Here is a 27,071-nt window from a genome sequence, read left to right on the forward strand (position 1 = left end):
CAAATCAGTCAGCACGTCAAAGCTCCAATTTATTAGGCATGCAATAAATACCCCTTGAATTAGTAAAAGGTGATAAATCAGGAACAGACAGACAAAAAGATACAGTAATTTATTAAAATGTTTCATCCACCCATGTCCAAACCACACTAGTAAATAAAATGTCAAATGATTGCCCATTTTAGAGACATATTTTTAGTTGGATGCTTTAGGCCACAGCATTGGCACCAGGAAATGAAAGCTTCATTCACAGCACATTACTTGCATTTGCCATACAGGGTTATCCTGGCTCAGCTGACACAGTAACCCCACTGTAGCTTGGGCCCAAGAGTCCTGACTCTCAACTCCCAAACCACAAGGTAAATAAAAAGTCAGTCTTTTTTGGTCTGTACTTACAAGAACACAAACAGGGCTGAGGACCCTCAGTCCTGATGCAGTTCAAACACGCATTTGAAATAACCTTCAGCAGTCATGGCAGAATTACTTTAAAGAGAAGCAATGCTGTGATTTAATGACCATCTTTTTACATGTTAGCCAAATAAAATGTTACAAACAACAAAGGTAATAGCATCTTTAAGTTTCTGTAAAGCTGTGACTCCCTCCCAAAACCTGGTACAAACCTAGTGCCTGCACCACAGAAACACAGCCAGTGCTATGGCTGTGCACCACAGACGGCCAAGGCTGCCCAAGGGGGCACAGGGATGCGTTTGGAGCGGCAGTAGCCATGGCTTGGCACGGGCTCTGCCTACACAGCAGATCCCATAGAGCATCAGTCGGAAAATCTCTACTGATGACAAGTAGGTGAAGCCCTGCTTTCACCTGGTGTTTTTGAGGGAGAGGACAGATTTTTCAGCTGGGGTAAAGCAGGCACCCCGGCAGATCTGTGTGGCTTTATACCAGTCGAGCAACTAGTCCAGGGCTCCCCGGCACAGAGTGCCCCCAACTCCTTCCTGCCTTCTGGCACTGGTTCAGCACCATCGCAAAGGGAAGGGTGCCACCTACAGCACTGCGCACAGCGCTTCCTCCAGCACCATGGCTTGCCTTGGACGTCTCCCAGTGAAGAATTAATCAGGGTCAGCCCCCTTAAATGGAGGCTTGGTGACTCTTCCATGACAGAGATAGGCAACGTCCTCAAACTGGTTTCTTACTTTAGGAATACAGAGGTAGAGTGTCTCAAATAGATTCCTTGTCTTCACTTCTTTGATGTCTTACTGTTGCAGTGTGAGTATTTCTTCTTCTGCTATACCTGCATGTCAGTACTATCAAAACTTCTCCACTAACTTCTATCTTATTCTTTTAAGATATCTTAGAGTGTCAAACATCATTTACTTCAGAATTTCTTCAAAGAAGATTTGGTTCCTGTCCCCTCACATTTATGTGCTTAATTCCTTTCTCTCTTCTTTCCATGGGAAAGATCAATTCAAATAACATATTTTCAGTCTTGTACAAGCTACGTCTTTTGGAGTTCCTCTGTGTGCAACACCCAACCTCTAGAAAGGTATTAGAGTTGAGGTGCTTCTTTCTCTTTTTAATCTTACTAAACCATTATTAATTCATACAGGGGATGCATAACCAACAAGTAGAGTCTGCAAACCAATTCTTGCTTTTATGGAAGAGTGCTGGCTCTATTCGTCAATGCTAATCTGAGATAAATGTCCCTGTGCAGAATACATGACACACACACTGTCCAGAAGGAAGACAAGCTGAATTAGTCTGACAGAGCCCAGCTGCCACTGTAGATGGAACAGTCAGAAAATGAACAGGTATCCAAAGCCACTGCAAGAACTAAAAGCATAATCTTGTAAATCAGAATAACAGTTTAGATAAATATGAGGATTAGGTTCTCCTCTTTTCTTCATGCTCTGGTTTTTATTATGCAAAAATCTTTCTAATTATTACAAATTTGCAATGAAAAGCAAGCTCTGGTCAGAGTGTTGAGACTCTACCAAGGCAGGAAAGAGCAAAAATTAGAATTAATAACTCCTTAATAGACTGTTTCATTCATAACTGCCCAAGTGTTCTCCCTGCTTGGGGTGACTTCAAGAATGACCCTGGGAAGCCAAAGGCCACAACAGCATGCTTTACTGAACTTGATGTGGTCAGAAGGCATCTTGTCTAGCAAATTCTGGATAGCATGAGGTGAAATGTGCCAGTAAGTGCCTCTCCATGTCCAGGTGCCTTTGCCTAGGGACAGGCACAAAGCAGCCACAGGGAACAGCCACAGACCACCACCACACAGGATCTTCGTTGACACTGCGTACAACTAGTCTGGAGTGAAAAATTGTACTGGAAACAGGCTAGAGAAATGTCACAGGTCTACCTTTGCACTAATCCAGCCAGTTTCGGTGTTCTGTGTCTCTGGTGCAGTTCAGCTACCAGAGGAATAGCAGCTGGGAAGCTCCTTCACCAGCATCCCTGTCTTCCACATACCCACCATCCAAACACTGGCCTTCTACATGGTGATGGCATCTTTTTCTCCCCAAGCCTCCCTCACATCTACAGTTGCTGCAAGGATGTCACTCCTTATCATGTGTGGCACAGGGTCATGGGGAACAGGACAGAAGAATACACTGCTTTTGCCAGAATCTTGTGCATGCACACAGAAGACTTTACACTGTGGCTTCCTGGCAACAAGCCAGCTGGAAAGAGTCAGATGGAGAAGCGAGTCTGGTGGCCTGATAGCAGAAACCCAGTGCAAAAATATAAAGGTAAAAATCCAAGTGCTCAATATCAGAACTCTGCTGATCTGAGGCATTTGGTCTGTTAATACTCTTACTCCTCTGGCTAAGAGCCATCAAAGACCTTGAACCTACATGGAAACCACAACGACCCAAAGAGTCTTCAGCATTCAGAAGGGCAAAATCCTACCACTGATATGGGTCAGAAAATCTGAGATATAGTCTCCTCTATCTGAATTTATATATATATATTTATATATAATATTTATAGCTATTTATAGATAAATAAAGACTACTGGAAGCCAAAATGTAACGAGCACAACAGGCAGCAGAAAAAACCCCCAAACAACTAAACAGAACCACAAACAGAAATGTGAATCACACTTAAAAGTGAGAGGAAGCATCAAACACCAAAAACAGTGACCACAGAGATGTGTACCCATACCTCACATGCTTCCACATCTATCACACATCTCCTCCAAAAGTAGAGGTGCCTTCTGTAGGCCAGTGCTGCAGCTGGCAGCATGCTGAAGTGGTGAGGTGTAATACTCAATACCTGCTCTGTCAGCTGAGGTGCTTTTAGACGGACACATCAGATACAGATGTCCCTGCACATATAGTATTTCCATTCAGTGACTGCTTCTATATTTATGAGCCATCACATTCACAAACAAGTCATATGTTCAACTGGACATGTCAGACACCTCCAGCTTCATTGTCACTGCACGTGTTAATATCTAACTGTATTTTTGTTCTGGTATGTATTTATTTATCCTTGCAGGCTTAATTTATTCACATTTAATTTTCATACAGATGCAGTAGACGCAGGATCCTGCACTCATAACAACAGCTGTCTGTTAAGCTTTGCAACAACCCAAAGACATGCCTAACTTGTATTGTCTAAGACCTATTGCTTAGCACTTTTTTTCCCCCCTATGTTTAAAATCTTGCCTTGCAGGTTCTTTGAGTTTCAAAATCCCACCTGAAGTCTAAGGATGGTGCAGACTTGCCGGCTGGATGCAATATGAAGAATGTAACTAATCTCACCAATACCTTCCTAGTTTACTTCACAACAAGCAAACACTTTTCACAGTACTGACCTCCTGCTGGAGCCAAGAAACTCAGCTACTTCAATGAGAACTGTTGTAATACAGCTTCACTTGTAGCTGACTGATAGATACAGACTCACAGGAGTGAAATCCCCTTTCACTACTTCTTTCTCAAATGTGTGAGGATGGTTTTGCTAATGGAAAAATTGTATTCATTTAACTACTGTATTGTAGAACTAGTACAGAATCTGGTAAGCATCCAACCCATGTAACTTTGAATTAGTGTTCAATCTTTCTTCAGGAATAAACACAAGAAATCCCCTACCAGATCTTCCCCTTCCTGAAAGACAAAATCTACCACAAAAAAATCACAGCATTTCTCCCTTAGTATTATTCCCCTACCTCCCTACAGCAGATACAGACTAATCCTAAAGAATATGTGCAGCAGAGAAAGATTAATAAAAACATTTCCTTTTCTACGATGTAACAATTAAGAGGTTTTCCAGATGAAATCAGAAAATATGTCATGAATGAAAATTCCCATATGTCAACAGGTAAACTAATATTCGTTGCAAAGAAAGCCACAAATTACAACTACCTCTCTTAAGTGAAGCCTGACTAAAGGGAAACACCTACAACGTGAACCCGGATGCCTTTGCTAATGAGTAATGAGAGGTGTTAAATTACAGGCTGCCACAGGCACTTCCCCTGAAAAAACCCAGCATTTAGGGAAGGTGAGGACTTGCACAACAAGCAACTATGGAGAAACTGAGAGAAACTTTTCAGTAACTCCAAACTCATCTTGAAATGTGCACTGTAGTTTTAGTGAGCCACAACCGGTAAAACTATGACCGTACTTAATGAACAGTTGGACACTATTGATATCACTGCCATTTCCAGCACCTTCTCTCCTCATCATGCCCTTTTAATGAGTTTTCATATTTCTCATTAACATTTATTATATTAAACCCTACATCCACCTACAGGTGTGCATACTGAATCTAATCTGTCTGGAACGCATGGTACTTATCCATACACTCTGTTCCAGGCTCTTGCAGTCCTCAGGATTATCTGAGAGTTACTCTGCCTGCCAGCATCTACAAAAAAATGTTACATTTAACCGAAGTTTCAAGCTGCAGGAAAAGTGTTTTCTAGAAAATAGTGCAGTAATTTCTCACCAAAAGGAAAGGTGGGGGGAAGGGTAGTGACTTCAGTATTGTTTCTCAGTTATAGCAATTAAGGAAGAATAATCAGTATTAGAGTATAGATTATTTACTCCAGCATAACTGAGAGCCTGGTCTGAATTTCACAGAATGGTTCAAAGATTTTACCTATTGTGAACACCAATCAGATTTGGGCCAAGCATTCCAGATATCGTTAAATAGAGAAATAAATTCTGCAGTTATTTATTAACAACTGTGATGCATGGTAGATAATTTCTACTCTTGTGCCACTTCTTTAGGTATCCATTTTTGTTCCTACAACATAACCAGATGACTAATTTTTCAAGACTTCATTATATACAGAACTTTAGTGCCAAGTGTGTCTGTAAAGAAGTGATACAGGTGTACTTGTCTACATTCTAACACAAATGTAACTGGGAAAGCAGATCAAGCCACATAAATGTTTCTACATTAATTTTTTCCATGTAATTGTTTTCCCATTTTTCCCACAGTCCAATTTTTGAAAATCTATTTTTAGTCTATCAGAATTTGATCTTTTTCCATCGTCAGAAAGGAAAGGCTGGTCAAAGTTGAGATTTGCTAATGTTTTCCTAATCACAGAATCTGTAAGGGAAGAAAAGTATGCAAATATATTTTATCACCCTGCACTCAATATCTAACTTCAAAGAACAAAAGAGAAGAGAGTTCTCCCTTACATGCATACCTACAAATAAAGAAAAGATCACGAGATTTGAGCAGCCTCCAGCTAAGCACTTTCCAATATGGTCAACCAGGTTACAGTTGGTAAACTACACTTAAATTGTTCCTGAGATTCGCAGGATGTAATTTGCTACATTTACTGGATTTACTAGATCTCTATGGACTGCTGAATTGGCAACAATATCAATTATATTTTCAATAGGTAAACATAGACTTACATTAGCATTTTTGACAAAACTACATGTCATTATATATATATATACACACACACACACAGTGTCTTTAAACTAACAGCTCATTTCAGTCACTTGTAAAAACGACCTCAAAATTTTTTTCTTGACTTTACCCGTCTCCATGATGAAGGAAACTTACTGACTGAAACCACAGTGAACCATGCTGCCTATTCCCTCTGATCAGTGGTGCATCCCAGATGTGCCAGATACTTCCCAAATATAGTCACAGCCTTCTTGTTCCAAGGAATTACCAGGACAGGTTAAAACCTCCAACCCTCCTCTTCACTTTCTACTGTGGGAAGATCTGTACAATCAGAAAAGTAAAACATCTGCCAAACAAGTTCTCTCTTTTAATCCCCACATAAATCTATTTCCTCAAGAAATTTTACTATCCAACACGCTCATATTTCCCACCCATATTCTTCTAAGGATCAGGTCTCCAGCAAATCCAACACAGACTTAAAACTCACTGGTGATGGAAACGTCCCAGTCTGTACTGATTTCATTGCAATCTATACACTAAATAATGCTGAGGAGGAGAGTATATAAAAAGACTCATTCCAGCCAGCCAGGCTAACAGAACAATACAGATTGGACACTTGAACTCACCTCTACTACTACTTCAAACTTTCTGGATTACATTTGATTCCTTCCCCTTGAAGAACAGGGAAACAAGCCATTTAACAATCAACACTGAAACTGAGACTCTGGAGATGATATCAGCATTCCACAACCCTCAAGCCTATCTCCTAATTAAATGTCGTGGTGTGAAATGTGGTGTCCTACTCTTCAATTTAAACACAAATATATCTTTTGTCACAATGTTTGCTCACTAGTTTTTCAACAGGGAGAGGGGTTGGTGGTGTGCTCTTCAAAACCCTCCACCAAAGCAACTTTGCACTTCTAACTAAATCACTTCTACTAAATCAACGGACCCCTAGTTCACTACTAAATTTCTCTGAAACTTCTGTGTTTTACTTGAACACTTTGTCCTTCTTATATGTCTTTGACACTCAAAATGACAAATTATTCCAAAATGCCAGTTGGCGAGTCAAAAAAACCTTCCCATTATGATATATCATAAACCATAACTAACTTAAGTAAATAAAAGTAATCAATTTACCCTAGTGAGTAGAATAGTGCATTTATGAGATCTGCTTGGTCTGAAGACCACAAGACACCTTCACCACCTGGCAGCTGAGCACAGATAAAGCCCATCTGATCTAGAGACTGGGGTAGAAAAAGTGCCATTTTCCCCTGTGGTTTTAAGTTAAAGGAAAAGAGACAGGGAGGGCCAGGGTCTGATGTGCCTAGTTAAGAAAGAGAAAAAAAAAACTCATCAAGATCTCACTGAATTTTAGCCCAGTAAAAAACAAATAGAACTGAAAATAGATAAAAGAAATTAACTGTATATAAACAAGTTTCATTGTGATACAAAATATTTACTGATCATGAACATCTGTAGAACTTATACATTTGTGCTGCATTATCATCTAAATTACACTGTTAAACTACTCAACCCCTTCCTTATTCTGATATAAGCATTAAAAAAACACACACAAAGGAAGATGTTTGAACTGATGAGCACAGCAAAGGAAGTGCAGATAGGTATCAGTCAAACAGTGTAAGCAACTTAAAACTGGAGGATAGAATAAGTGTAGTGCTAAATGGCAAAGGAGCTCAGTCCCAGCACATTCCCACTTCATTTGAAGGCAGAATGGTTGATATAAATCAAAGTGATTTAAATTGCTGAATTTAAACAGGATTTAAAGTATCAAGCAGGAAATCCTGATATGAATAAATCAGTTTGGGAGCATGGTTGGATTTGTACTAGTTTTTCTAAGGAAGGGTCAATTCTTACTGATTGGTAACTATTAAAGTGTGTTACTTGGCAACTCCATATGTCCTTTGCATGAACACACAAACCACTCTGCATTAATATACCAAAATACTGTTTTCTAATTAATTTTTTAAAATACCTTCAGTGCACCTGTTACGTAAAAATAAAAGTTCATCAAACTGTGTTTTTTTTCTGTATTTAACAAATATTTAAAGATTAGTAGATAGATACCTTGGCTTTCACCTTCTGGGAAGCAGAAATCTCCTCCAGCTGTCCTCACACTCAGCTTTCAGCCTTAAATAAACTAATTGAATCTAGTAAACTGATGAAGACACCATGTCAGTATTAGCATAGAAGGCTTCTATTGCCTTGTTTAGAATTTCAAGACCCCCTTGTTCCAGAATATTTCTTAAATATCAACCTTTGCAGGTTCAATTTCCTTCAAAATTTCAATATAAATATGGTGCTCAGTTGCCTTTTTTTAATGGTTGGATTATTTTAACAGGTGACAGTAAGTTTAAGCATAAGCTATCCTATTTTCACATCTGATTTGTATTTTGAAAATTAATTCTAACTTTACTAATAAAACTCATAAATCTGAATTAAGAACGAGGTGAAATTCAGTGTTTCAGGTGGGGAGTGTGTGTGTGTGTGTGTGTGTGTATGTTAAAAAAGGGGGAAAAAATCAAATTACACTCCAAACAAGGGCCTGAGCAGAGAAACTGAAATAAACACCTATGACAAACGAGTCATGAAAGAATAACTGCAGCTGACATGTGAAAAAAAAAAAAAAATCACCCTCATCCATCAGTTTAACCTGGTCAATTTTGAATAATCTTTTTGGAACATAGACTGCAAGTAACCAGAGGACAATAGCACAACGTTGGATGGGGGCTTTGAGCAACTTGGTCTAGTGGAAAGTTTCCTTGTCAATGGCAAGGGGGCTGGAAGTAAATGATCTTTAAGATCTCTTCCAACCCATTCTATGGCTCTATAACCACCTCAAAACCTGTGAGAAGAAGAGTTCTTTATGGACCTGAGGAAAAGGAGCATTAGGATACGATATTCTAAATATCTAGATCTTGTTTCAAAGTTTCTTGTCTTTTTATTCTAATGCCATCAAAGTAAGTGAGTTACATGAAAATCCAGCTGAAGTGCATGAGAGGGGTAGGACACTGCTATCAGTGTTTTTTCATCGTGACAGGAACTATGCTATGGGAAATTTGAAAGAAACCCCTCAGACTGCTCTGAAGTGATCAACAGATATGGCTTAATTTTAGGCTCCCTGTATACTCCTTCAGCTCGCAAAGAGCAGCATCACTCCTATTTGCAGAAAAAAAAGGCAGTAGATTTTTCCTTTCCCCAGACTAATCTGTTTTACTAAGTATGGCAGCAGTTCTTGAGAAAGACACCAAGAACTGCTAGTTTTACCAGGATAATCCACCTTGGGGTTCTTTCTTCTGTCTTAGTGAATTCTTCCCTTGCTGCCTCTGTCAGCTTTCTGGGGCAGAAGCTGAACTACCAGGGCAGTCAGGAATACGCCCATATAAAAGTGCTCAAAGCTACAGTGAACCTGTGAGCCTTTCTCACACATCAGTCCATGCCAAAAATAGGAAAAACTAAGGCAGAAATACTATGTTTGTTTTAAAGCTCTTGTCAAATCTTTCTTCTACTACACAGAGTGAGAGAGACTGAACAAAGTGCATTGGAAGAAACCACTGCAGAAAAATACCAAATGAAAAAAATGAAATAAAAATCAGAATATGAGAGGTGGAATATGAAAGGGACACACATTTTGTACAGTATCTTTTTTAGAGTATTTTCTCCTCTACCTCAAAACCATTCACCCAACATGGATGGGTCCTCATTTCCTGGACTAATACAGACAGGTGTAACTACTCCAAAAATACAGAGCTAGCATCACCTTGAGAATAGGCACTGAAATAAAAATCAATTTTATTTTTGCTCATCAGGGTCTCCTGGCTGTGTGGAATTAGCCCTTCCAAGCCACTGGCTATTTGCTACTAAAATTCAAGATGCATTTATTTTTCTGGCTGTGCTGAGGAAAACCTGCAGCCTTTGTTACTATATGGGTCAGAATATATTTCTCCTAACATCACACTAAATTAAAATAGTTTCACATACCACTGCTGGGAAAGATACTGCCGCTTCTCCATTCCCACACATTCAGCTCAATGAGATGCCCAGATTACAATCCAGTTTTCTTAAAAGCAGTGGTCTACACCTGACAGAAGCTTCAGCCAGAAAGAATAAAGCCAACACTAAACAATTTTTAAATATGACCTGGTTCTGAAACTTCATCTCCTTTATGTGACTGAGCCATTCTAGAGATAAATCCATATGCAGTAATAGGGGGTACTGAATTGAAACAGCCAGTAAACCCTATTGCAGAAACAGAGAGAGTTTTGTTGTGAGATTTTACTGACACACACTTCCCTTGGAGGAATTAAACTAACTTAGCTGTGCCAGGATGAAAGGCCTTTGCAGAAAAATGATTTTGGAGGAAATTAAGCCTTTTCCCAATCACATAATTTTCTTGAAGTGTCAGAGCCCTCCAATTCTTCAAACTTCCACCTTACAAACGGAAATTAAAAGTATAGTCCCAGTTGTCAAAACACACATTTACCATAAATAAATCCATTGCTCACTGCAAAATTCTCTCTATATTAATTATACTGTCTTATGAGCAATTTCAGCATGAGGCCACTGAACTGCAAAGGCTTAGTTGTGTGGCTCTGCCCCAACACTTAAAAAACTAATGCAACATCCTCTGCTACAACGAGCGATAAAGTAACAGAACGTATTTATTATTACAGAGAACACGTGAAAGTATCTTTTCTTAATAAAAACTGAACCATCAGTGGGCATCACCTGTGCTGAACAAAACCAATCATACAGTGACTTATACACACATATATGAAATATAGTACAGGGTTACTGTGAGTAATTAGAAATACAGAATTTATGTGCTTTTACATCAGTTATACCAAATAACAGTCATAAACACTAAAAATTCAGAAGATTTGTGTCTCTTCCCCTTGAAGGACTGACACAAGTCCTTACCACAGAAACAAAAAGGAAAAGGGAAAAAAGGGAGAGGAAAAGGGAAAAGGAAAGGGAAGAAAGGGGGAAGGGGGAAGAAAGGGGAGGAAAGGAGGAAGAAAGGGGGAGGAAAGGGGGGGAAGGGTGGGAAAAGGCAGGAAATTAATTTGGAAAATTAATTTTCACTTTACTAATAAAACTCATAAATCTGAATTAAGAACTAGATAAAATTCAGTGTTTCAGGTGGGGAGAGTGTGTGTGTGTGTGTGTGTGTGTGTGCATGAAAAAAAGAAAAAAAAATCAAATCACACTCTAAACAAGGGCCTGAAAAAAGGAGGAAAGGAGGAGAAAAAAGGGGAAAAAAAGGGGGAAAAAAGAGGAAAAAGGGGGAAAAGGAAAAAAGCAAAAAGCAAAAAAAGAAAAAACAGAAAAAAAAATCGGTTTCACACTCATAAACCCTTTATCTTCTTCATTTCAGTCATGAGCCCAGCCAACACACCTCAACAGTCATTTGAATCTAATATCTCCTAAATCTGCACTTGACATGTGGTTCTTAAGGTCTTTATTAGTTTTTAATAGCTTACGGTTTGTGGATCCTTAGCTTTCAGGGAGGGAGGGCTTTCTTCTGGCAGAGATGCAGAGGACTTCCAGAAATTTCCTGTACACAAATTGTTTTTCTTAACTGTGAGAAATGGCAGCTCTGGTTTTCTAAATTCTAGAGGTTTTGAAATAAAACATATATAGGGATTATTGGAAAACAGGGCCAGGAAGTGCTGACATATGACAGGAAAAAAATTATTAATAAAATCATCCATATAAATGGCTCAAATGTAAGCAATGATTTGCGGATTTCTGGAGCATCTTCTTTTCCACACAGTTTGCCAAAACTCTGTTTCTTACAGGAATTAGGATAGTTCTTTAGCAAGTATTGGGTTCTGCCTGTCAGCAGTAACTTTCTAAGATATACCCCCAAATTTGTTCTAAATATTACCAGTAAGATTTCACTTCTGTCACCACAGACATATTTCACTTTGTCTCTTTTCTTATGTGTTCTGTGTCTCAAAGATGAACTAAATTGAAGTTATAGAACACTATTAATATCTCATTACAAAAACAATCTCTTCACAACAAAACAAAGAATAAGAGATTGACTCATATGGATACTTACAGAACAACAAAAGTAACAGAAGCACCACAAAAACACGACTGTCAATAATAAGAGAGGAAAATACGCACACTATTACTTAATATTACCAAAATACATGAGACCTTCTATCCAGTTCTACAGTCCCAGGGGAAAGGAAAGGGTCTCTCTCATGGTGCAGCCTACATACTAGGTATGAAAATGGTTGGATTTTCCCATGCTCTCCCAAGAATAAGTGTCCATATTGTTCTTTGTCTTTTTACCTTAGGGCCAAAGTCAAATTATCCAAACTGAGCTCAGATACTTCTTGGACAGGTAAAACATTGTGCTGAAAACACAGAGTCAGTTACATATGTCCTTCTGCCACCCTCCAAACCAAAGAAGGCAACTCTGCGACACAAATACCCTTACTGAAATGTCAGTATTATGAATGATTACTAATTGAAGAATGCTGACATCTCAGTATTATGACTGGAACGTGAAATATGGCATATAAAACTTAGTTCTGTCAACTCCCCAAACAATCTAATTTTTGATTATACAAATCCTATTACAAAACACTGTGAAGAGTTCTTAAGACATTCTTGTGGGAAAACTCAACTGTTTTGCCTGAGACAGTAATGGCCCATATAGGTCTGATGAAAAACAGCACTAATTTTCAAGCTTACCTGTTTAAGGATATGCAAAGCACCAACTTCATGCACTAAGGCATGGATAGGATTGCTTGGCCAACAAGAGGACATAACTATAACTGTGGCTTATTGAACTGTAAATCTTCCAAAAATCCTGGCTGTTTGGTGTGGCATTTTGACCTCAGGGACAGAAGCTTATTCCTTCCCTTCCCAAAATATGAGACAGTACCACCCAAGGGAAAGGAAAACTCTAATTTCTCATTGCTGTTGAGTGTGCCTGCAGTATACTGCTCAGCATTTCTCTCTGTATCCATCAGAAAACAGGATCACAGCCAGCCACCAAAACGCTGTGCCTAAACCACCTAAAATACTTTCCACTTGTTCCACTGGTTTGAGAAATACACATTGCCTTCTACCTGCCATAGCAATCACTTTTTTAAACTGATTTATATTAGCAGTGGACATATTGGGGGGGGAGGGGGGCGAAGCATTGAAATGCAGCTTGTTATAGCAAAACAAAGCTAATCCATCAGGAGGAAAAAACCCTACACCACTTACTTGACCAACTTTAGAAATGTGTAAATAGGATTTGGACACAAAGGATTTAAAATACACATTAGTAATGGACACGTGTGTAAGAAGTTACCTAGGCAATGGTTTTCACATGAACCGCTGGTGACTTCCAAGGAATATGCAACAGGTAACTAAGAAAAGCAAGTCTGCTGTCCAGAGGCTTACATTTGCTGAATGATTCCCATATATATTTATTAGCTGTGTCACTGGAAAGTGTTCAGCATTTCTGAAATCTGAACGAAACAAAGATCACCAGCCAGTTAACAGCAGTGCAGAAAATCAGCTAGCGTAACACACTGTAATGGTCTGATGGATGTAAGACCTGGAAGAGCAAGAAAACCAAACTCATTTGCCTGGTATTTGCAGCTAACCATGAGTATGTCCCTGTTAAGTGCCCCAACACCAAACTCTGGCTACTCTACATGGCAAAAGCTGAGTTCGTTACAATTACCTGTGCTCTCACTGACTTTGTGAAGCCCAAGTACACGGGCAGTGGCAAAGTTCTACTCTTCAGCCTGGTTCAACAAGTCCAATACCCTTCTATATATTTCTATCCTTTCATTACAACTGATTTCTGCTTAGTTCCACCCTGTCTACCCCAGTTTGGGTTCCATTCATCTTCTGTCCCACACTCTCTTCCTGTCCTACCATCTGCTTCCTCAGGTCTCTGCATTTCTGATGCACCACCTTGTTTCTCCTTCCAAACCACAAAACCAGCCAACCAAAAACCATCCAAGAATAGAAAAAAAAACCCCACCTCACAAAACCCCCAACGAATCAAACCAAGGGCAAAAGGCAAGAAAAATACCCTATAAAATGAATTATTGCAAAAAATGTGTATTATAAAATTTAAAAAATATGGATCTTGTCTAATTTTAAAAAATATGCCTGATATCACATTAATAGAAGTTTTATACAACTGTAGGCATTTAGTTTCTTCCCTTTACAATAGGAAAGATATTTCATCTTCAGCTTAAATACTGAATCTTGAAACATGTAAGAATTGTGTATTTATAAACAAAAAGCATCTCTGAAGATTATGAAATATTTTATGAGTCTGTTTGTGCTACATTCCTTACAGAGCCCTATGTATATGACTCACTGTTTTTCACTTACTGGCCTCAATTATCTTTCTACATTTACAAATGTCTAAGTTTATAGATGAAGAGCTTAGAAAACCTTCTCTTAAAAAAAAAGTCATATTGTAAAAGTAGAGAAAAAAACATGAGGTGAAGTACTTTGGTCAAAATTTGTTACAATTCTACTGTAGTTTGAGACAAGCAGTACAATTTGCTCCTGCCATCAAATTTAGGGACAAGCTAGCCAGTCCAAACCTGCTCCCATAAACCCTTTATTTGACTTCATGACATATTTTCACCATGTGTTCACTACTCACAAGAGATAAGTCACAGATTTGGGAAGTAAATAATTTTCAAACCAGAAACAATGTCTTCTCCACTAGTAACCACTAGTGAAACTTAACATATGGAACCCACTGCACTAGAAATACCAATATTGCTAATACTCTTATCTACCTGTTGTGCTAACAGGTTGGATTCTAGCAAGTGAGCTAATTCTGAAATAAAACATCTGAGAAAGAAGGAAAAACAAATAAATAAAAAATCCCCCCCCAAAAAACCCATTGAACTTCTTCATCACTAACTTATACTATAATTATCATATTGCCCAGACTTGGATTCAGATAGAAGGAAAATAAAAGTACTTGTGACTGTCTGTCTTGGACACAGCTCCTTGCTTCAATGTTACCTCAAGTCCCATATGCAAGTCAAGACATCACAATGGTGGTAACTTTTTATGTGGACCTTTCATAATTATTTAACCTAGTTATTGTTCTACATGGAATTAAAATGAGCATAACACATTGAGGAGCCAAAAAAAAAAAAAGCAACCATTGTACTGTAAAGATCAAGCAAAATGATGTTTTTCCTTCTTTTATCAAAAGACCAAGTTTATCAATTTTCAGAAGGAATTAGCAAACAAAAAAAAAATTAACACAAGCCCCCCTTTTTTTTTTCCTCACACGAAGGACAGTTATCACCTACATGATACAAGTCCATGCTGTAGCCAGCCAATGTCTTCTTCGGACTAGATTGGATTGAAAAGATAGTCTCCTCATCATCCTTTACACTTTGGATCATCACCTTGCTGTTAAGAGTACCTATAGAGTACCTTAAGAGTACCCATAACACTAGAAGACACTTCCAATAATGTTCTGCCTGATAGTCCATAAACTGTGTAAGTATTTCACTCCCAAATTAACTCCAGCAATGCACCACAACTACCAGTCTTTCAACTGGCAGGTTGGAAAAGAGCCTTAAGGTCATCGAGTCCAACCATTAAGCCAGCACTGCCCAAGCCCATCACTAAACCACGTCCTTAAGCGCCACCTCTACATTTCTTAAATATCTCAAGGAGTGTCAACCCCAACACTTCCCTGGGCATCGTGATCCAATGTCTGACCACCCTTTCAGCAAAGAAGCTTTTCCTAATATCTAGAACTGGCTTGTCCATGGAAATGCATAGCTGCATTTCTATGCATTAATCCTGGGAGTAAAACTGCTGTCTTTGCAGAACTGTAAAGGACAGCAGATGCAAAATTACAGGAGATACTTTGAATTGTTGATCAATGTTATAAACATATATTGTAATATTGGCTTCTCGCAAGTATTAAGGTAGATATTATATAATGTTAGAAATGCTTTTTGCTGTGTGGATGTAGTTTTCTTTCTTTTCAGCAAGGATATTAGCAAGTGTGAGCACGTAAGATAACCTCCAAGCGAACAGAGGATGAGGCCCAAGGAGCTGCTAATCAACACTTTGTCCAGAGAACGAAAGGGCCCAAAGGCTACTCTGCCCGGAGAACTGGGGGGCCAGGAGGGTCCGAGAGCCACTATCACCGCTCTGCCCGGGGGACAAAGAGGCCCAAAGCTGCAATCAGCCCTGACTGTCTGGAGAATTAAGAGATCCATCCTACTATCAACTCTCACCTAGCGAGCCCAACCCCAAGAACCAAAAGAAATAAAACCGCAAGGCAGAAGAATACGCATGCTCTAAAAAAGCAGAACCAAGGAGTGGCCATGCAGAACAGCTCCGGGAAAAGTTTGAATATGCATAAAGAACAGACAGTAAAAATGGCATAAAAAGGACTAACCTCAAGCATCAGGTGTGCTCTTGGCAGAGCGCCAAGGCACCTGACTGTTACCTCTTTGCTTTATTTTATGTGTCTCTTATTGTCTTTATATTAAACCCTTTAAATTCTCACAGGAGAGTGAACCTCGTTTTTCACATCAACTTGATTACAAGAGCTACTGAAGTTTAAAGCAAACTACATGGGACCTTCTGCCTCCCCTTTCCTCCAGTCCCTCCTCTCCAGTACAGCACCGTGTACCTTCACCTCACACCTAAAAAACCCCACTGTTTTCCTCCTAGACAGCTAATTTTCCTCCTACATTAATACCACAGGCAGACTGTAGATGTAGGACTACAGCCCTGAGACCACCCTGTTTCATGGCAGCAAATTGTTTCTGCTGCTTCATCTAATTAACCCCAAGGCAGTATCATGTGAAGACACCATTAAGTGGAAAAGAATATAGTCCATGCCCAACTTCCCAGAACCCCTGTCTGGGTGTAAGTAAATGGACACTTTATCACAGTGATAGGTGAAATTTTCAATGCTACTAGTCCAAACTAATTTTGGTTTTTCTATTCTACATTCACAATTCTCCATCCCCCCTACTAACTGCAGAAATTTTGCACAGCAAAAGTGTTACTGAGAAGGGCAGTAAACCTTACTGTGACCATAAAGTGGTTTTGTCTTGTAAATTAAATGGAGGAGAGAAAATAAATGTTTTTTGTTGTTGTTGTTTTACATGATGTAGAATACATATTAACATGGGTTAGAAAAAACAAGCTCCAGCAAAATCCTATGGGATGAAAAAAATGTAAAGCCAAATTCTCTCAGGTAAATTTTCAAAACTGTAGCAGTCCAGCCTTTAAAGCTTTCTGTGTACAAACTACTTGACACAAATCAGGAAAAAAAAAAAAAAAGAGATACAGCACTACAACCTCAGCATGATATCTCCACTTTTACTGGAAGGCAAAGACTGCAAGCTCAGCCCAGAAACATGCAGTAATAGAAGGACCTACAGATTATTTTGAACCACTGCTTCATATCCAGCCATGGATTATGTACCAGAACACTTCAGCCAATTTGGAGCTCAAATAATGTAACCCCCGTTCAGTTACAGAAATCTATAGTCTTCTGCACAAGTCCACTAAAGCCTTCAAAGCTACATTACCTGTTTTGATGACAACTAAAAATATGTATAATGAATAGCAACGCTTACCAAAAACATCATTAAAAATAGGTTATTTAATGTCAATAGCAGTTTTCCCTCTGCTGCCTCAGTTATGCATGGAATGCAATCCAGAGAAATCAGAACAGCCACCAGCTCTGAAGACAAAAAGGAACAGCAGCACAGTTCACAGCTGAAATGGAATAATCCCTTTAGCAGTCCAAAGGCAACTAGTGCCAGCTAAGGCAGTCAGATTTAAAGTCACTAGAGAGTCTGAAATACAATATTCTGCATAAACAGAAGGGGTAGGGAATGTAACAGTTTCTTTTTTGGCAAAGCGCTGGTCTATCCTCCTTAATGTAAGGAATTACCTTAAATGATTAAAAAACTCCCATAGTTTCCAGAACTCTTCTACAATCTCATTTGCCATAGCCACCTCCCTTCCTCCTTTAGATGAAACACAAGGCAGAAGTGCCAAAACATCTCAGGAGACTGGATATGAGCTAAAGGAGAGAGAAAGAGGATGAATATGTAGAAAATGGGTACATATCAATGATTCTTAAACTTGTTGGACTATTACATCCCCTTTCACCATCAAAACTGATCACAAATCTTTTCACTTTGCCATGGAGTACAGTTAAAAAACCAGTGTTTAAGTACAGGTACTGGTTTATACAAACACACATACATAGACATATGGGCTTCTTGTTGTGATGCTGCCCAGGGACTGAGTAAGGTTAAAAACCAATTCTCTGCTTTTTTCTAAGGTATACAATATCCAAGGACTTTCTGAATTGGCCTGAGATTTTCAAAAGCATCATAAAGATGGTGCAGAAAAGCTACACCTTCACTGCAGCACTGAATAATTATTCCTCTGAATCTGAAGAGCAGAGGAAAATGAAGTTGAATTGTTTTATTAAACCTGAACTGCTCCTGTATGGCATACAGTAAAAGTAATGTAGGGAGGAGACAGAAGAGGGAAGAAGGGAGGAGGGGAAGAGGCACAGCCCCACCTTCCATCAGTGAAAGCACAACTCCACCAAGCTTCAGCTGATGAGAGCTGAGAAATTAAAGGACACTACAGAGCCCTATATGAAAACCCTACAGAAAGTGATTTAAAAAAAAAGAAAAAGAAAAAGAAAATCCTTGACCTGTTGATCTTTCTATTTATTCCCTTATTTATTCTGAAAGTCATAAATTCAAACCTCTTTCCTACTCTGTGTGTGCTGTGGTTGTGAAGAACTGATAGCAAGCAAACAGCAAGAGGTGATCTATGCTACCAACAGCACTGCAGCATTAGCTTTAGCACTTTCACAAACTTCTAGAAAATGCAAAGTTCCTATGGGTGGACATACTTCTCTCAGGTCAACAGAAGATTGAACTATTCTTATCTCCTCACTAACTTTAATGGTGTGTGGTGGCAAACAAAATCAATCTGAAAGAGGGAAGTCTTTAAAGAAGGCAGCTCAAGCCCCCCTTCCTGTAAGCACAGAATTTCAGCAGCTGCAATCTTATTAACTACTGCAAGTTTAAAAAGACATTTTCTCTTAACCCTATGAAACTGAGTTTCAAGCATTCAGAAAACAAACAGGAGAAGTTTGTAGTGACTTTTGAGCTACAAACGTCGGGAAACTAAAATAAGTAAGAGGGAAGCAGAAGAGCTTCCCTCAAATCAAAGTTACATGATTTTGTGATTCACCAGCTTAGACAAACTAGGAAAATCTGTATTTCAAATTGTTAAGGCTCCCAAACTCCCTCTGAATGTACAAGCATGCTGCTTATCTGAACAGCCCGTGAGATCCCAGACTGGAAAACTGATTACAGGTTCGTAACTTCAGTCAGACATTGTACCTCACATTTCAATCCACAAAACAACATTCTTGAAGGATTCCAGTCAGCAGTTACTGGCTGTCAGGCCTGTTCTTAAACCTCTACCAATCGCAGCACATCTCACATGAATTATACACATTGGAGTAATATGCAACTAAATGTCATATACATGCAAGTGTTTAAATAAAAATGAGCCCTGACTCCTTTGCTACATACAGCCTCCCCTGTTTCAGTGTCTGTGCTCAGGAACAGAATTGTGCACTGACACTAGGTGTAACTTAACTGAGGCTCAATGTATGCAAGCATGCTTGAACTAAGAGGTCCCAGATGTTTATCCCGGGATAAGGGTGAAGTTTCACAAGAGGATTAAGATGTTGTAAGGCTGTGCTACCCATGGGAGGGAGTGTCGAACAAATGATGGATCTGATCCAGCTAAAAACTAACCCAGAAGAAAAGGAAAAAGTGTGTCTGCCCTTCCTACCTGCTCAGTGAACCTGCTGGCCATGGGGCTACACAAGCAAGAGCTGCCCATAGCAAAGGCAGAAAACACAGTCCCTGACAAGAGCAGGAAAAAGGAGACTTCCTCAGGGGTGGCAGCTCAGGTTACACCAGCTGAAGCCATTTGTGAAGCCTTAAGCTTTAGGTCTAGTTACTGTAAATTGACATTAATTTAAATGCAAGCAATTGTCCTAACACAATTATATTTTAGTATTTTTGGCTCTGCATTAGCAGAACGAGTTTTTGATGTGTTCTAGACAAAGCTGTTCTTCCCGAACTTAACAATGCCTAGAACTTCACTGCAGGACTTTCAACACATTCTGTTTGGTCAATCTGAAGCTGAGATTTCACTATGACTGGATATCCTGTGTCAAAATACAACTTGCCCTGCTCCATCTACGGCTTGTAATAACCCAACCCACTATCTTTGAAAGGAACACACCTTCCATCAGAGCAATAAAGGTCATCAGAGGCTAGCAGTGCTTGAAGAGTCTCTTCATTCCTTTCAGTTTGCTAAACTGAAACCTTTTGTGCTGACTAGCTGCAAAAGGAGATCAGCACAAAAACTCCTTGTCCTAAAGGACGGTAATCACACAGAAGCATCAAGCGCGAGTTGGTATGAAAAGGAGAAAACAAGTGGGAGAGGCCTGTGGAGTAAGAAAGACACAGAGATCCACCCTCATAGGAAAAGGAAAATAAAAAGGGTTACACAATGACTCCTTCTATGATGCTTACGAAAGAGAAGGAGCATTGCTGGCCTGGGATTTAATTCTGGTATCATCCCTGTTGTGTATTTACTACTGACTTTACCCCTGTATGAACAAGATCAGACATAGCTTATTAACTGAAGAGATGCTTAATCCTACTTAGTCATCAGCCATGAGTAAGGGCTACAAGTATTTGACCTCTTGTGGAAAATAAAGCAAAACATCTAAAAATTTATCTTCTTTTTTCATCTTTACAATGCTAGAGAAATAGACTTTTCCTATAGTGTGTGATGAACTCCTAAGCACTGTAAAGTAAGCTGAATAGCAATATTACACAAGAAAGAACACAAGAAATGTGCTCAGGTTTGTGAACATACATACAAGTACATATTAAATACAGCAGGTGTAAGCTTTAACAAACTTCTCACAAGCCTGACAACGTTCTTTGGCACTCAATTTCATTACTGGCATTATCCATGAATCACTAAGACAAATGAAGATGTTCCACTTTTGACTCTGGATACCTTTTTCAACAAAAAGAAGAGACTGAGGTAGAGGAGGAACTACTTTTCTGTGGTGGAATATCTATCAATAAGGAAGACATATAACCAAATTTCTGTAATTCTGGACATGCCATTCTATCCCAACACAGAGAAAGCTGAAAGGAGTGGCCTGCCCATCTTCCTTCCCTCAGGTAGAAGTTCAGTGTGATCTCTAACTGCTGGAAGGCAGTGCATTAGCCCAGAATGGGTGAAGAGCAGGACTGGAAAATACTGTATATTTCCAGCCATGTTTTCTCGGTCTTTAAACTAATTCTGAATTGGCATAGTATGCTCTGGCAGGGGAACAGAAAAGATGATCTAATAGGTCATTTGACTTCTGTCACTAATTTTTCTGATCTAAATAACATTTTAGGTTTATGGTGTTTAAAACGCAATTTCCTAAGAACTGGGTTTAGGGTTAAAAATGATCAGTAAGACAGTGGGTATCAAACCCACAATAATGTCAGATTAAAAAAAAAGTCTTGAAGAACCTTAAAATAGGAAAAAGTAACTCCAGTCTCTTTATACTTCACAAGAGAGCTCCAATGCAAATAAATGTGCACTAGAAGGCCATGTCATAATTAGACATGTCACTGGACAAAAAATGCACAACAATGTAAGAACAACAGTCACAGGGATAAGAAACAGAGGTGATATAATTTGCAGTATTTATTATGTATTTGGCTACTATATACTAAATATACATTATTTATTATTTATTCTGTATATAATGTGTGTATACACACACATACAACCTCTGAACCCCACACAATAACATGGATGCAGAGCCAAGAAGACTCTTGCACTGAAAGAAGGAAACAAGAAAGCAGATTAGCTCACGAAGAACCCCAGAACTGATATACTGTGTTGATATTTCCTGGAACCAATCCAAAGAAGAGCAGCAGAGTTTTGGATGAATAGCAAATTTTCCCAATACTTCCTCTGAAAACCAGGCTGGTACAGCATTTTAATAATCCAACTCAAAACCACAGAAAACAACTTTGGTTTTTGCCAGGTTGAACTGGGTTGAGGGGGAAAGGTCTCCACACACATTTACAAACTATTTTAATTTCTGTGCACATCCCAATCTATGCCTGCGTGGGAGCAAACTAGTTCTGTAACCCACTGTTCTCCTCAATAGAAGAAGTTGAATTAACAAATCCAGGTATTTCAAAATTCAGCAAGTGAAAACTTTCTCTGTAACAAGACACAAATTCAGGATAGATCAGCAACTCATGAAATACAGCCAAGCCTATGCTCCTACACCCCATTTTGACAAAAGGCTTCCATTGATAACTTCTTGTCAGTTGACATAGAGTCCTAAACAGTGGAAACTGCACAGTGCCTTCCATGAACTCCGGGAAGGTGTAGATTGTGGGGGTGGCAAAAAGAATCATTGTACAAACTGCATTGCTTGTACTCCATCCAGTAAAGAAAATCAGAGTGTGTTTAAATAATCATCTTCTAAAGATGTTTTTGGTGTTTTTACCCAGCTTGCTGGAGAGCACTCAGCATGTGTCAGCACCACCTTCTGGGAGGGTTTGTTGGGTGACTGGGGATCAAGCACATCTCCCCTCCCTGCTCAGCATCTCTCAGTTTGGAGGACACACACACACACACACACACACAGAGATACTACTTTCCTTTAAATTGCTTTGATTAAAAAAAAAGAATTAGAAAATGCATTTCTTGCTGTTCTCATTGTGTTTGTTGTCATTTAATCCCAACAGCTTCTTTTCCAAATCATGTGTTAATAATCTGAGGAAAAAATTTAATAATGATTTTTGTGTGAAGAGTAAAGCAGTAGCAGATCTATGACTATTCCACTGTAAAACTCTCCACTGAAGTTTACCAGAGAATAAAGAAATTGAGAAAATCCCTAAATGTAGTTAACTTTTTTCTCACGTGATTAAAAAAGTTAAATTAAGTTCAATTGTTTCACTAAATAAAAAGTATGATGCACATAAACAGTTATACTTACCACTCTGTTATGATTGCTAGAAATTAGGAAATTTGGGGGGTTGCATTTGGTTTTACTGCAAAAAGCATTTAAGTGTCTTAGAGAAAATGCTTATCAACTGCTTTAGAGTAATTTCTTGGATTTTAAGTATTGCTTTCATGTTCCCCAATGTTCTTAGACATGAGTCAAAATTCGTAATTAACACTTTACAAGTGAAACAAATCAGATGATGTTTCTAAATTTTTTTGCAACATCTGTGTATTTCCTTTAAAAAAAAGGAAATGGGTCTTTTTTTGTAATAAGGCAGTAGAATTTATCTTTTTAAGATTAAAAGCATAGGGCTCATTGAGTATATTTAAATAACATGAAGATCATGGCACAGGAATTGAGTTACAATGAATTTCATAGCAAACTACCTCTTAATTAGGCTACTCTTAGCTCTTCAAATGTCCCAACCTAAAAGAATCTTATAACAGTGAGAGCTGAAACTGCACTTCCTCCTTGTTATTTTGTTTCTACAACTTTCATATTATAGCTTTGGCTTTCTGTCTCACATTTTCAAGGGAAGACCAATGACCTGCCTATCTAAAAATCCTGGCTTTAATGCTTGCTTCAGCACCGGGGTTTGAGAATAAGGGGAAAGGACAACCCACCACTAGCCTGGGCCCAAAAGCACTGGAACTGCTCTGGAGCTGGACGGGGACACAGAGCACCACAACGCTGCCCTGAAGAGAGGTCATTCTGAGAACGTCTCCTCAGCCTCCAGTCCCTTTCCTGTATCTTGTGGAAACGAGATGAGATGTGAAAAGGGATCTAAAGACAGTCGGGCTGACGAAAAGCTAGTCCCCTGCTCGTGGGGTTTAGGGAGTGACTCTGTTGCTGTCCCGGGAATAGTGTAAGCCGAGGCCAAGTACTGTGCTGCAGCATGTATTTAAAAGCCTCGGTCCTAAGGAAAGGCGCCAGAAGGACATGGTTATGCCTCGCTGGTAACATCAGGAAAGCAACAAGATGTCAGTGAGGTCGTTCTACTTCCTGTTTGCGAAGTGCACACGCACACACTCCGCCACCCCTGCCGCTTTGTGCGGCTCCTGCCCGTGCTCCACCCGGCCCCGCTCCCTCCGCATCCCGCTGCCCGCCTCCCGGCTGGCCTCGACTGGAGATGCGCCGGGCTGCCGGGGGTTGCGCTCCCGGGGAGGCCAGGAGGCGGAGGCAGTGCTAGGCGCTGAGCTTTTGTTTGCCGCTGGCGGAGCGATCCCCACCTCTAGCCAGCCCACCGTGAGGAAGCGGGGTTGGGGGCAGGCAAAGCGCCCAGCAGGGCAGCGGGAAGGGTGCTGCCCGGCGGGCTGCGCGGCGTCCCGCAGGGGAGGAGCTGCCCGGCACCGAACCGTCACTGCGGCCGGGGCTGGGCACGCTCGGCGCGGCCCCGGAGAAACACAAGGCTCCCTCCTTTCACGTACGGGGGGGCGAGAGGAAGAACCGCCACCGGGATTGCCGCCACCCCACCGCTTTGTCAGAGAGACCTCCCCCGGCGGGGGCCGGCAGCAGCTGCCGCCCTGCTGGACCCTCCCGCACGGCCGCGCCTCCCCGCGCAGCAGGGGAAGGCGAGAGGGAGGGACGTGCGAGGCTTGTAAACCAGACCCTGTGATCGCACCTCCCCTCCTCCCCGCCCGTCTCCACCGCCCATTGTGCGCCCGGCAGACGGCGGGGACCGAGCTGCCCCGTGCCCGCCCCCGAGCGCTGGGCACTCCTGCCCCCACCGCGGGGACACGTCAGGACACACACGCGTGTCTCCCGCGGCAGAGCCGCCCGCCTGGCCCCGCCGGCCAGGACGAACACCACCAGCCCCCCCCCCCCCCCCCCCACCAGAACGACTGACGGCCGCGACCTGCTATAAATAAGGCTCTGGCGGAGCGCGGGGCCCGGCGCTCCCCGCACCTCCTCTTATTATTCATCATCGGTGCACCCTGGGAGTGGGAAACTCCGCTTCCTACTTGCCGCTACGCTCCTACCGGCTCAGCCCCCGCCCCCTTCCCCCCCCTCCGCTCCTCGCTAAGCTCCTTAAATCCCAAGGAAACTTTGGGAAGAGATTCAGCTCGCGTGGGGAGCCGAGCTGCTGCACGCCGGGGCAGCCCAGGCGAGAAACCTGCCCAACTTTTCCTCCTGCCGCCAGCCCAGCCTGCGGAGTCACCTTCCACCTTCCTCCGCGGCGGGATTTAAAGGCGGCCAGCCCCCTGCACGGAGAAGCCGTGGCGAAACACGCACGCACACACACACACACACAAAATCCTCCCCCGGCTCTCGGCAGCCCGCGGCGCACGCCCGGCACTGCTCCTTCCCCCTTACCCCAGAGCAGGTCTACCCTTTCTAAAGGGACGGGGAAAAAAAAAAGTTTGTCCGCTCCCTCCACCCCAGTGCGTGAGAAGTTGCTCCTGCCTGCCCGTCTCGCCAGAGACCCTGCCACCGCCTAAGTTGAGTCGAGCCCCGTTCCCCTTGACAATCTACGGGGCCGACCTCCAGCTCATCCCGGCGAGCGACGCGGAGTGGACAGCGACCCCTCCGCCTCGCGGCCCGCATCCCCTTACCATGATCAGCGTGTGGTTTCTCTGCTCCGCCGTGGCGGGCTCAGCATCTTGCTGCTGTTTGCTCTGGTGCTGCTGCTTGCTGCCGCCGCCGGTGCCCGTTTTCTTGGCCCTCTGCTCCAGGGTCCGCTGGTAGAGGCTCACCGTGTCCCTGCGCTCCAGCTCCAGCTGCTCCGCCTGGGCTTGCTGGTACCTGCTCTCGCAGTTGACATGGTGCCGCCGGCAGCCCTCGATGCGCTGCCTCAGCCGCTCCACCACCGTGCTGTGCTTGGGAATGCCGCCGCTATTAGCGTTATTGTTACCGGGAGCGGCGGCAGGAGGGCCATGGGGAGTGCTGTTAACCCCGATACCGGCCCCGCCGGCCCCGCTGAGGCTGCTGTTCAGGTTATTGTTGATGCAAATACTGCTGCCATTCGCGGCGGCAGCGGGGGCTGCAAAATCCCCCATCCTCGTCCCCGTGCACACTATTTTGGTAGAACTTTTTATCCTACACTTCACACACACGCAGTCTCCTCTGGGGTCCTGATGGGATACTTTTTAGAGAACGGGGGAGGGGGGGGAAGGGGGCACCATCATGTATCAGGGAAACAGCGATCCCAAGCAAATGTTTCTCTTTTCCCCCAGCCAATCCCTCTCGAGAAGCTCCAAAACATTAAAAAGAGAGAAGGAAGGGGGGAGGGAAATAAAGAGAGAAGGTGCTAAAATGTTATCGCCAGCAACACAACCGACCAACACACACACACGAAAAGCACAACAAACTAAGCAGCAGCAATTCGGGTTAGCAAACTCCAGGAGATATCAGACCAGCTCCTTTCCTCCTCTTTCTTTTTTATAATCCATTATTTCAAAACAGATTCCATGAGATTTCCGGAGATTTTGCCAAAAGCCTTCTCTCCCCATGGATAAGGAGAAACACGCGCCCCTCCACATGCACACATACATACACCCGTTCACGCGCACGTTCGCACACACACATCCAAGCAGAGGCACACGCTGGGCACACGCGGCACACTCACTCGCACTCCCCGGCATCAAAAGACAGGCAAAACCGCTTGCTTATTGTATTTTCCTTCTGGAAAAAAGTTTTGGTGTTTATGCCGCACCGTGTTCGCAAAGTACTTTGGCTGCTCAGTTGCATTTCAACAGGAACCTAAATAGCAAATCCTCGGGTTGGGGGAAGTAAACACATGAACAATCCGGACCGAGCTGGAGAGAAAAAAAAAAAAAAAAGAAAAAAAAAAGTAGCGCTCTGAAGTCTCTGCCAAACGCCGAGCTGATACAGCTTAGCGCTTTGCTCTGTCGTGCTGGCTGCTGCTCCTCCTGCCACCATCACAATGATCAAATGCTTTCCTCCTCCACCTCCTCCTCCTCCATGCCAGCGGAGTGATATCAGGACAGGAGCGCTCAGTAAACACCGCAGCGGCAGCAGCAGCGGCGGCGGCAGCAGCGGCGGCAGCAGCTCCTCTGGGCCGTGAGGCAGACCCGGGGACAAGGTGCAAAACCCGGCACGGACGTCGCCCAGCAGGAGCGGACATGGCGCTTCCCCC

The 27,071-nt window shown here is 41.8% G+C and overlaps 1 protein-coding gene across 1 annotated transcript in view; it reads right to left on the reverse strand.

Annotated features, from left to right (window-relative positions):
- MAML3 (mastermind like transcriptional coactivator 3) overlaps nt 1-26,330 on the reverse strand; it is a 266,252-nt gene extending 239,922 nt beyond the window's left edge. The window contains exon 1 of the mRNA XM_082281422.1: nt 25,528-26,330. Within this exon, the coding sequence (XP_082137548.1) occupies nt 25,528-25,971 (444 nt within the window). The 5' untranslated portion in view covers nt 25,972-26,330. The remainder of the gene's footprint in view (nt 1-25,527) is intronic.
- Nucleotides 26,331-27,071: the final 741 nt, after the last annotated feature.

The sequence above is a fragment of the Coloeus monedula genome (assembly GCF_965178545.1).
Source record: "Coloeus monedula genome assembly, chromosome: 5".
Taxonomy (NCBI): Eukaryota; Metazoa; Chordata; class Aves; order Passeriformes; family Corvidae; genus Coloeus; species Coloeus monedula.